Source organism: Ctenocephalides felis, unplaced genomic scaffold (assembly GCF_003426905.1).
Source record: "Ctenocephalides felis isolate EL2017-DRISC unplaced genomic scaffold, ASM342690v1 CF-g0.4_SCAFFOLD_02158, whole genome shotgun sequence".
Taxonomy (NCBI): domain Eukaryota; kingdom Metazoa; phylum Arthropoda; class Insecta; order Siphonaptera; family Pulicidae; genus Ctenocephalides; species Ctenocephalides felis.
In genome coordinates this window covers 26,650-39,406 of record NW_020538312.1, presented here as the reverse complement: position 1 = coordinate 39,406, position 12,757 = coordinate 26,650, and the positions used below count along the sequence as shown (strand labels likewise).

General features: G+C 28.3%; 2 protein-coding genes across 2 annotated transcripts; both read right to left on the bottom strand.

The window, feature by feature from the left end:
• Positions 1 to 4,544: 4,544 nt before the first annotated feature.
• Positions 4,545 to 5,317, bottom strand: LOC113380469 (histone H1-like). The gene is made up of 2 exons (XM_026619701.1): positions 4,801 to 5,317; positions 4,545 to 4,555 (listed from the first exon to the last, which is right to left on the bottom strand). Exons 1-2 carry the CDS (start codon positions 5,315 to 5,317, stop codon positions 4,545 to 4,547), a joined length of 528 nt encoding a protein of 175 aa, XP_026475486.1.
• A 5,451-nt stretch (positions 5,318 to 10,768) lies between these two features.
• Positions 10,769 to 12,509, bottom strand: LOC113380467 (probable proteasome subunit beta type-5). The gene is made up of 4 exons (XM_026619700.1): positions 12,384 to 12,509; positions 12,114 to 12,313; positions 11,463 to 11,791; positions 10,769 to 11,238 (listed from the first exon to the last, which is right to left on the bottom strand). The coding sequence occupies exons 1-4, from the start codon at positions 12,507 to 12,509 to the stop codon at positions 10,769 to 10,771; spliced, it is 1,125 nt and encodes a 374-aa protein (XP_026475485.1).
• Between the last annotated feature and the right edge of the window lie 248 nt (positions 12,510 to 12,757).

Below are 12,757 nucleotides of genomic sequence, written 5' to 3'. Positions count from 1 at the left end.
TTATATATTATTATAATAATGATTTTTTTTTTTCATATAAGTTGGACCTTAATGGAAATTCTATTCGCGTATTTTGTTATTTGTAGATGTTTTCATCAAAATGTATGTTTATCAAATAATAATTAAATTCTACAAAAAATCATAACCTCAATGATTATTGCAATGTTGAGTCAAAAGGTTAGTAAAAATGAGATATACAAATACAAATTTAATATTTGTAGCCCCTTCAGTAACAATAATATAGTTCGGCTAAACAGGAATAAAAACTAATACAATGGTTTTCAATTGAAGAAATATAATGACTCAGAACATAATAAAGATATTTGCTCAAATAAAGAATATGAATGCAAAGTTAGAATATAAAATAATAATCCACCATCATCACGAAAAAATGATTTGAAGAAGAATAAAATTTTTACAGCATTAAATGATGACACTCGTGTCATGTGTCATGGAATTGGTATACCCCATTATGATAGTTACCCAGTAAACCACAAAACGTAACAAAGCCATGAACGTTACGTAACGCTGGCACGTCCGCACGAATCAGGTACGTAACCTGGGAGGCACACAGAAGTATCTATTTCGCGGGCAAGAACGTAACGGCTGTTTCGTTGCACACTGATACACCGCGGTTGCCTTTTTCTACGTATCTAAATTGAATAAAAAAGCGTGTAGGTGTCTTTTATGTTACATAATTATTTAATGGAATTTTCTGCAAATAAATTGTTTTGGATATAAATATTAAAAGGTAAAATTAATATTTTAAAGTAATTTTATTGAACATTTTTATGACAAATTTCATAGTAACAATAATACATTACTTAAATTTAAAAAAATCAGTAAAATTAACATTAATAAATTCATATTTTGATATATACATGTATAAATTATATTAATAAATTGATAATATTAAAATAAACAATCTTATTGAAAAAATAACTTGGAATAAAATTCATATTGAAACTAACAAGAATAAATTCATATTAAAAAAGAATAATGCAAACATATATATACATGTGTGTATATATACATATACACATACATATGTATATATTAGGGTGGTCCTTAAAATGGTCATTTTCGAATTTCCCTGCTCCCAGGGGCTCAAATGGTTCCAAATTGATAAAAAACAATTCTCTGAAAGTTTTAGCTCTTAATATTAACGTTTAGATAGAGCGCAATTCAATCGAAGTTTGTATGGAAATAGCATGGAGAAAATTTTGAAAATTAAGAAAAAAATATTTTAGGTATAACTTAGCAACAAATGAATGAGTTTTATTCATTCATTTGTTCTCTAAATTATATCTAAAAAACATTTTTAAAAATTTGAAACTTTTGAAAATTTTTCCATGCTATTTCCATACAAAACTTTGATTGAATTGCGCTCTATCTAAATGTTAATATTAAGAGCTAAAACTTTCAGAGAATTGTTTTTTATCCATTTGGAACCATTTGAGCCCCTGGGAGCAAGGAAATTCGAAAATGATCATTTTAAGGACCACCCTAGTATATATACACATAAAATTCATATTGAAACTAACAGGAATAAATTCATATAAATATATAGATAAATATATGTATATATATATATATATAATAAAATTGTTTCTTGGGCATCCATCCAGTAATTAAAAAACAGTTTTAATGAAAAATGTTTTTATTTAAAGAACATACGTTTCGGGTCTTGATTTGACCCATCTTCAGTGCTACAATTAAATAATTCAGGGTTACAATTTAAAACAATATAAAAAAATACATAATTAACAGACAAAAATAAGTAAAACAATGTATATGAAAAGTATATATGAAAAACAACCATAAAATAAACAATGTAAAGAAACTCACCATACAAATAAACTTTGAAAAACAACACAAAAACACAAAATTGCACGAAAAAATAAATAAAAGTGAAATAAAAAATTGATGAAACGTCGAGTTATGAAATTTTTTTTAAAAAAATGGTAAAATTAAAATGAATGATATATTTTATTATAAAAAAGCTTATTCCAAACGAACATGTTGTTAGTTTGGAAGTTGTATTACGAGTGTGTACGAGAGTAAAATGTGTGCGGGTCAAATCAAGACCCGAAACGTATGTTCTCTATAAATAAAAACATTTTTCATTAAAACTGTTTTTTAATTACTGGATGGATGCCCAAGAAACAATTTTATTATATTATTTCACCATCTGAAGAAAAACCTCTCGCTTTATATATATATATATATATATATATATATATATATATATATATATATATATGTGTGTGTTTATAAACTTTGAAGTTTGATGCTCACACATATTTGAAATATGTATTTGCAGCCAAAATAGTCAAAATAATAAGCAATGAATAAATTAACTATATTCATGTATATTTCAAACACTGAATGTGTGTCATCATTCAGCAAATTAATACACTCAAGCAGGAAAAAGCGCACACAAATTTTAACACATTGTTCAATGAAAAAAACAAAACATCTTTTTATTTAATGTCTTGGGTTTTTCATTCAACAATATGTTTTGATTTTTTCTGCCTTGAATTTATTAACTTGTGAATGATGACACACATACGGTGTTTGAAATGTACATGAATATAAGTAATTTATTCGTCGTTATTTAGTGTTGTCAAAGACTACCGACAAGTTTAGATCGTATTTCTAACATCGTGTATAAAATTGACTGTACAAATTGTGAGGTCACTTATATTGGCGAAACTGGACAACATCTAAAAAAACGTCTTAGACAACACTATAACAACTCCAAAAATAAAAATCAAAATCAAACAATGATAACTGACCACATACAAATTTCAATCATATTTTCAATTTTGATGATGCCACAATTTTATATCACGAGTCGAATACATCGCAGAGACGCTTTTCAGAATCATGTTTCATACATCTTTTCAAAAATAGCATAAACAAAAGATTAGATAATTCTTCATTGTGTGAGAATTACCAAGTAGTTTTAAACAATGTCTCGAAATTCATTCCTTTAAAATAATTACCTATCTTACCGACTCTTTAACTATATTAATTTTTATGTTAATTTTTCTTTTTCTTTTCATTTTATCTCAATTCTACCAACTATGTCCACCTTCACAATTGTCATCTTTTTATTCTTTACTCTATGTACCCTCTCGCGTTGTCAAACCTTAAATTCTCTGGTCAGTTCGTGCGCTCGGTACCTAACTTCTAACACGTGGGTTGCACATTTGTGCACATTTGGCTTCACTCTTGCATCGGAATACAGTATAGCGGGATGTATTTTACAAATTCATAAAATAACTCATTCAAAAAATTTATTATTGTTACATTTAAAGTGACAAGAATTGGTTTCATTGTGCATTGTGAACAATTATAATTAGGAAATAATTAGGATTATCACAATTACATGTAAGTTCATACCATATCACTTCTTATATATTAGTTTTAATTAATAATTTTATCTGTACCTTCAAAATAGAGTCCACTGAAGATGACACAAAACTATGTGTCGAAACGTATGGAAAAAATAAAAACGTTTTAAAGTCATACAAATTTTTTAATTGATGTATTGCCCTGAAAACTGAATATCATATATATATATATATATATATATATATATATATATATATATATATATATATATATAAATGGAGCTCTCGATGAAATGATCCGCTAAAACTCGAAAACGGCTAAACTTTACATTTTTAATGGGCACAACTAGTGTAACCGAAAGGTGATTTTTGGGAATTCATATTAAAAAAATACTTTATCAATCATTTCAAAGTTTCAGGAATATATTTACACATGTTTTAAGAATACATAGTAAATTTTTTTAAAAATTAAATATTTTTTAAGTTATAGTCGATCTCCAACGGCACGAAAAAAAAGGTCCTTCACTGCTGCAGTAATTTCGGCCTTCTACGTGGATGACATTTCAAAAAAAAAATCTCGTTAAACTAGATAATATTGTCTGTAAAATGACCTACGATAAAAAAAAATCAAAAATTACGTAAGATTTCTATTCCTATTTTTAACAAAATAAGTAAAATCAAAATGCTGTTTTAATTAATATAAATAACAAAAAAAAAATCAGAATTGAAAGTTTTACTACTTTAGAACATTTTGAATCGATTTGCTATATTAGAAATAATTTAGGTGATAAAATTATACTGACGTCTTTCATAAATTGATATTTTTTAAACATTTGCTTGATATACAAGGAGCTGAAAATTTAAAAGATCGAAGACTCGAAGAGCGTTGTTGAGTTATGCGCTTACCAACACATTTTGCGATCCATTTTTATATATAATATTTTATAAAACCTAATTTCTAACCCTACTCATAATCCTAATAAAAACATAATTATAACTATAATATTTATTATAAATCTAATAAAAAATATATGTATTAGGAATATAAAAAATCAAATTAATTATAATCTTATCAAAGCATAAAGAAAAAATTATTAAAATAAATCTTATTTTAATTATTTAAACTAAAATAATCAAAAGAATTAAAAAATAACATTCTTCTTAATCGAAAAGAATAGTATACAGTTAACCCAATTCTAAAATAAAATAAAAAAAAAATTAATAAATTAAAATTAATTGTATCAAATGAATAATCATTCCTGAACATATAAATAATAAAGCCTTAAATAAAGTATGTATTAAAAGATGAAATAAAGCGAATTTACGTATATTAAAAGATAATCTTCTTATTATTGCTCGTTGCCTTGGCCGATGAGGCTTTCGTCGACTTACCCTAAATGGTCTTGTTCATAGATAAACACGTATATGGTCTTGTTCTTACCGACTGTCGTCTTAGGTTTCGCCGACGACTTTTTTAATGTGCCCGCTGCGGATGCAGACTTCTTTTTAAGGGACGAAGCAGGTTTGGCGGCGCCCTTCGACTTTGCTGTCTTCGATTTTATTTTTATCGCTGGCTTCTTAGCGGTCCTAGCTTTTCCAGCCGAAACACCGCTTTCGCCGCCCCTCTGTCTAGCGGCAAGTTTATACGAACCCGAAGCACCGTTGCCTCTCGTATGAATGAGTGTTCCCATTTCAACTGCCGACATTAAATACTTTCTGATGTATGTTGATTTTTTCTCGGCGTCGATTTTATAATTGGCCGACATATATTTCTTGATCGCCTGCAGCGACGATCCTCCGCGTTTTTTCAGGCTTGCTATGGCGTCGTTGACCATTACGTATATGGGAGGATAGGGCGCCCTCACTCGCTTTTTCTTCGATGGGACGGCTTCACTCGACGATGCTGTAGCTGGCGCAGCGGTTCCCACCGGCGACGCGGATAAAGCGTTATCTGACATTATAGTAAAACTAGCTGTAAGTGGAATTCTGTCTTAAGGCAATTAGGGCATCGTGCCTTAAGGCATATTGCTGGAACTTCCCGTACCAAAAATTATTATTTTTTTAAAAACGATTGACATTTTTTTTTTGAGAAACTGTAAATTTGATAAAAAATTACTTTCTTTTGAAAAAAAAAAATTTTTTTTTTGAGAAAAAAATTTTTTTTTTGGAAACAAAAAAATTCTTTGAAAAAGTTTTCTTCATTTTGACATATTTTGGAAATTCTGAACTTTTATTCAAAGCAATCGCACTGCTTGAACTGCATAGAGACAAAATGTCAAAGCTCGCAAGTGCCGCGCCGCCGTCTAACGCATAAGCATTGGTACGGAACCCATAGAAATGTAAAAAAAATATACTTATTGTTGAAATCTCTATAAAAAATATCTGATAATTTGAGGTGCATATGTCAAATGATCATTTTTAACCGCCGAATGGCATTTTTTTTTTTTTGCTTTTTTCATTAGATCTCCGAAACCGCTAGACCTGCCTTCATGAAAATTTGATCAATTCTACATCTTGTCAATACAAGTCAAATGTTTTTTGAATTATTAAATTCGGACGCTCCGTTCTCTTAAAAACTGAATTACCGTTTTCGGCACTTTTTGCCTTGTATCTTTGGAACGGCTGGAGCTGCCTTTGCCAAAACTAATCAGCACGTCTTCTTATCAATACGAATCGAATGCTTTTTGAATTATTCAAATCGGTTGATCCGTGTTCCCGAAATCGTCGACGAAAATTTGTATCCGCACATACATACATCCATTTTTTCTAAGGTATGCCAAAATGTTCAGAAACCTCTGAAACGTAAAGATATATAAAAAATTTCATTTTCGATTTTTTTGCGATTACTATAACTTGCCCTACGGGAAGTTAAAAATGGTTACGTTTGGCTACTTTTGATGTATTAAAACTATATTTGAAAAGTGTAGGACCGAGGAGAAAACAATAATATTTGAAAATTTTACAAAAATGAAAATTATTTGTAAAAAATTAAATCCAGCGCTTTTGTTTTAAATAATTCGCTGGATTCGCTTACAATGGATTCACATGATAGCTAAATTCATCCCCAACATATCATCAAAAGCATGATTTATTTCAATCGTTAGTTTTTCTAAAATATCGCTCATTATATTCAAGTAACATATCAACTCTCATACATACAAATCCAAAATCCAAATATGAAATTTCTTATTGACTCAGGCTCCACAAAATCTTTCATTTGTCCAGAAATCGCTAACAAATATTTCAAAAATTTTATTTACTCTGACCCTTGTACAATAAAAACTGCTTCAGCAACACACAAAGGAAATTTTGCATGTAATATTCCGAGTTTTAAAGAGTTCAAAGGTAATGAAAACCTGCCATTCCATCTTTTTAAATTTCATGAAACCTTCAATGGGTTATTAGGTATTGATAATCTTAAAAAATTGAAGGCAATAATAGATTTAAATAATGGGTTGATAGTGTTACCCAATACTAATTTAAACTTACATTATTTAAAAAGTCCGGCAAAAATACTTTTTAGTCAACAGATACCAGAAAGATGCATTCAAAAATGTAAAGTCCCAGTTAACATTAAAGAAGGTGAAATTCTAATTACAAGGCAAAATTTTCCAAATTGTTTCATTCCAGATACCGTAACATTAGCAAAAAACAATGAAGCCATAGTTGAAATTCCTAACCTAACAGAAAACGAAATTAACTTAACATTAACCAAACCTTTACAAGTAGAACTCACAAATGAAATAGAATTTTATAATTTTTGTATCTGACTCAAATATAGATTTTTCCGATATTGAAAACCTAATACGGACTGACCACATGAATCTCGAAGAGAAAAATGCTATTTTAAGAATTTGCAAAAAATATAAAGACACTTTTCATAAACCAGATAGTTTAGAAGAAATTATTTATAGTTTAGTTATATTGATGACAATTATTTTAAGTGACATAAAAATATAAATAGATTTAGCTAAAATGAATTTAATTCATAATTCAATAATAAAATTAGATAATCTGAATTTTATGATTAATACTATAAAGCATTTATACAGTACAGATTCACTACCATTTTCCATAGGCGATAGTAATCTTCACAAACATTACAATTTATTAAAAATTCAATATTATTATACGGATGATAATAATAATCTACTCCAAACTTATAAACATTATAAATTGTTTCCAATTCCAAATACCGAAAATAGAGTCATTATTCCACCTAAACCTTTCCTTAAAATTGGCAATAATAACTATCAATTTGATGATGCAGATTGCAGAGCAGTTTCAAAAATATATTTCTGCAATATTAAACATATCCTATCAAATAATGACGAATGCATAATAAAATTATTACAAGTAGACAACACTCACATCGAAACATGTAATGAGGTTCAGGTTAACATTTCACACAATATCATAGAGCAAAAAATGATGCACACTATATTTTTAACTTCCCGAAGGAGAAGTTTATGTTTTCATCAAAAAATCCGATTCGCTAATTTTATGTTTTCTCGACGTTTCAAGCCATTCTGAATCGAATGAGACCAAATTTGGAAAAAGTATGTGTGTGTGTGTGTGTGTGTGTGTGTGTGTGTGTGTGCGTGTGTGTGTGCGTGTGCACCAACAGATTTTTTGCCGTAAATCGCCGTTTTCTCAAAAACGGCTGGACCGATTTCAAAAATTTAAAAGCCATTCGATGTATCTCGATGAGGACTATTGTTTGTCAGTTTTGTGCGACGATCGGCCAAACCGTTTCTTCGTAAATAGCAGAGAAGTGAAAACTCTTTCGTCCACGTTTTAGCCCGCAGTTATGAATCGATTTTGAAAATTCAAAAACCGTTCGAAAGATATTGGTTGGGAATCGTGCTGATTAGTTTTTGGTAGAGATCGGCCGGGCCGTTTTCTTGTAATAAAGTTTTTAAAAAAAAAATTTCGACGATTTTTATGATTATTTTTTTGACGATAGATACCATAGTCTTCTAGATCATACTAAAATATTACGGCCCTACGACAACTGGTTCAGCTTTAAAAATTCGTCAAAGTTTGCAAAAATCAGTATGGTCTTTTTGGCATTTGTCAAAATTAGACTTTTGATCGACGTTTTCTCAAAAACGCCTGAACCGATTTTAGAAATTTAAAAGCCATTTGATGTATTTCGGTGAGGACTATCGTTTGTCAGTTTTGTGCAACGATCTGCCAAGCCGTTTCTTTGTAATTTGAAAAAAAGTGTTGAACTTTTCGTCCACATTTAAGCTCATCCTACCGAACCGATTTTAAAAAATCAAAAACTGTTCGAAAGATATCATTAGGGAATGATGCTGATTAATTTTAGGTGAAAATCTACCGAGCCGTTTTCTTGTAATTAAATGTTGAAAAAAAAGTGTTAAATTTTCGTCCACATTTAAGCTTATCCTACCGAACCGATTTTGAAAAATCAAAAACTGTTCGAAAGATATCATTTGGGAATGATGCTGAAAGGCTGAAAATTTAAGCCTTTTTTCATGGAACTTTTTTTGGCGATATACATCATGGTCTTATAGAATTTACTGTAATATTACGGCCTTACAACAAGTAGTTTAATTTTAAAAATTCGTCAAACTTTGCTAAAATTATTATCGTTTTTTTTAAAGTAGGATTGATGAAGTATATTATTTACACATTTTTTGATCAAGTCGATTATTTAGTTACACATATCGGGAAGTTCATGTAATTTGCCTCAAGGCTAAATACCAAACCAACTAGTTCTTTATACATTTCATTAAGAAATACTTTGTCAAATTCATTTCCTTGTATTCTTTGTAATGTTCTATCTTTTTATCAATCTCTTTTAATAAATTAATATGATTAATATATTCATTAGTAGGATCACTTATTAATTTAGCTTTAGCTAATTGGATTGCATAAAGAACAAATTGTTTTTCTGATTCATAAGTCAATGATTTATGGATTGTGGTTGGTTTTTTTGATAAGAAAATTTCTAAGTTTTTTAAAGATTGTTGGATTTCTTCTGGTAACATTTATGATGTTTATATTTTAATAAATTTAATTATTTTTTTTATATTATTTTCTTATTTTTTAATAAATTTAATTATTTTTTTATAAATTTAATAATTTTTTTATATGATTTAATTATATTTTAATAATTTTTTTATATGATTTAATTATATTTTAATTTATAAAACTAATCAATTTTATTTTTCTAATGTCATTTGCTTCTTCGTTAAAATCACTTCAAACAAAAAAAGAATTAACATTTTTACTGGTAGGTCTGGACAATTCAGGTAAAACAACTATAATAACCAACTTATGCAACATAAAAGAAAAGATACTTCCTACCTTTGGTTATAAAAAATATTACCTAACAAAAAATAATTTAAACATAAAAATATTAGACATAGGTGGTCAAGAATGTTTTAGTGAGTATTGGTTTAATTATTATGGTTTAGTAAATGGTAATATTTTTGTGATAGATATGTCAGATAAAAGAGATTTTCTTAAGTATTTTGAAGGATATAAAGAAAGTATTCCTTTATTGATTTATGGAAATAAGAAGGATTTAGGGGATATTGATTTAAAAGTGGATGGTAATGTTAAATTTTTAAAGGTGTGTGCTATAAAGAATGAAGGATTAGAAGAAGGAATCGATTGGTTAATTAATCAATGCATTAATTTATAAATGTTTTTTAAAAATAAAAGAAATTATATAAAAATAAATAATTAATAAATTTATTAATAAATATAAAATAAATAATTAATAAACTTATTAATAAATTTAAAATAATATTTTAATAAAATATAAATAAACAAATATAAATTAATATTTTTAAAATGAATATTGATAAAAAATATTTTTTTAATCTAATAACTTTATTATTTATTTAAAAAATTATTTAATATAATTTAATTTTTTTTTATTAAAGAACGTACGTTAACTTAAGAATAAAAAATCTAAAAAAGAAAGTTTTAGCTTGTGAAAGGCTCGCAGTATTTTTATTTTATAAAAAAAAGATTATAAGTTAATTTTTTACTTATAAAGCTGTAATTATTTCATATTTCTTTTCAAACTTAGACTTAATCTCTTCAAAATAACAATCCAAAGTATTAAGAAAAGCATTAGCACAGCATCAAAGGTATATCCTACCTTAACTTCATTTTTATTGATCTCAAAAACATCTTCAATCACACTTCTTAATTGATCTGTCAAATAAAAAATGGGAGGAAAAGAATCAAGGCAAGTTGCATGGATCTCAATAGAATCTTTCATGGTTAAAATGGCTAATTCTTTAAAATTCTTGGTATGAATGTAATGAATCATATCTTTAATTTTCTTGTTTATGTTTTCTAATCTCTTTTTGAATAATTCACTTGCATTAACTGTCCTTAGCATTCCTTCAGTGCTAGGCACTTTTTTAGAATTTTTGTTTGAAACAAGTAAGATTACTTCTACTTAGTTCTTTCCATTCGCTTAGTTTTTCTGCAAAGTATTCCTTTCCTTCTTTCTTTAAATGTACTAATCCATCAAAAATTGATCTACTTGCACTGCCTGAGCCTTTCCTTGCCAAAATGGAAAGTGTTTTAGAGTCTAAATTAAAATTAAAGAAAGAATCTAATGCTTTTACCAGAGCAGAGTAACCAGAGGCAGAACTTGCTAAGCCACAAGAATGAGGGAATGAATTTTTAGACACAATTTTTAATTTACCTTTGTAATTAAACACTTCTTTGAAATAATTTATCAGATTTTGCATTCTAACAGGTATTTCTTTTATTTCATTGTCTAAAATAAACAAATCTTCACTGCTTTCTTCAATGGTTGTTGTTGTGATAAGATTTTTTAAGGTTAAAGAGATACTTTCGTTGGTTGGTAAGTTTTCTTTTATGTCTGATTTACCCCAATATTTTATTAAAGCAATGTTTGGATGGGAAATAACTGTTTTAACTCCAAAATTGTGAAAGAATGCAAGTATAATGAGCTGGGAGTTAATCTATAAATAATATTTAAAAAATCAAAAAAAAAAAATCGATTTATTCAATATTTTATCTTATTAGAATCTTTCTATCTACAAGTTTTTGGATAATTTGATATTTTTGATAATTTTGACGTACCATATGCATCTTCATCACTCAAATTCCAATCATAACCAGAGTCTAAAGCACCAAATGCATATACTGAACCACTACCCACAGAAAAAACTTTTCCCGGAGTTCTTGTACCTTCTGAATCTACATAGTACAATGCAGGTCCTCGCTTATCATAGCCCGCTAACATCATACCCATAGATAAGCCCATTCCTTTATAATTATAAACCATATTAGACATAAGTTTGCTTGCAGCTGCTACAGATATTCTTTCTCTATTGCGCAGTTCATGCAAACGGCATTGTTTTGCTAGCACACGATCCCAATAAACACAATCAGCTGCTCCACCAGCCAAAGTTCTTAAGAAGAGAAAATATAAGATTTACCTTTCAAAGTTGCTTAGGAAGTCACATTTTAATTCATTTAACTATATTTGGAAACAATTTCTTGAAGAAAACCACAATAGTATATTTATTAACTGATAAGCTGATGAATTGTAACTGTTTCTCAATGAATGATGCCTCAAAAAATATTTTGACTCTTGTAAGTAGACATTTTAAGCTACATATAAGAATTATCAGTAACGCCGACTGTAACTGGTAATGATGAATCAGCATTATTACCTATGATATAACAAACATCAGAAATTCAAGATCAAATTAAAAAGACACAAAATATGTACCTAACAAAAAATCATTAATTTCAACAATTTTCTTCATGCATTGTGACCCAATAAATTGTCCACCAGTTGCTCGGGAATCAACTGCTAGTATCACACCACCTCGGAATTGAAATCCAAGAGTTGTAGTACCATGATCAAAATGCATACGCAACTTATTTCCTTGTTCATCTTTCATATTAGCAAGTTCCACCGCAGGCTAAAAAATAAATGATATACATATTTTAATATTTTAAATATAAATAAAGATTGACATCAACAAAATTCACATTTGCGAATGGAGGAGCACATAATTCCATATTATTTTGGAAAGTACGTGTTAATTTTGCATATTCATCAGTATCATCATTTTGAGAATAATAATTCACCAAACCACACAATTGAGCCAAAGCCATTATTATAAAATTAATTACAAAACGAAGTAATCTAAACTGCCAGATAACCAACAAGAAACAAATGACAAAGACAAACAAAATTAGAAGCTTCACAGTCACAGTCATACACACTAACGCGAAGTTAGCGTCGAAATATCGATAAGTTTTTTAATAGTCTGCGGAACAACGCTGCGGTTATGCCGTTATGCCGCTTTTTTTAAATCTTCAAAAGTTTCAAACATTAAATTTATTGGGCTACAGTTTTTCTA

Coding starts and splice junctions, on each gene's coding strand:
- LOC113380467 (XM_026619700.1), bottom strand. CDS start 12,509: ATGGCTTTGGCTCAATTGTGTGGTTTGGTGAATTATTATTCTCAAAAT. Junction 12,314..12,383: donor GTGCTCCTCCATTCGCAAAT/GTGAATTTTGTT, acceptor TTTATTTTTTAG/CCTGCGGTGGAACTTGCTAA. Junction 11,239..11,462: donor GAGTGATGAAGATGCATATG/GTACGTCAAAAT, acceptor GGGGTAAATCAG/ACATAAAAGAAAACTTACCA.
- LOC113380469 (XM_026619701.1), bottom strand. CDS start 5,317: ATGTCAGATAACGCTTTATCCGCGTCGCCGGTGGGAACCGCTGCGCCA.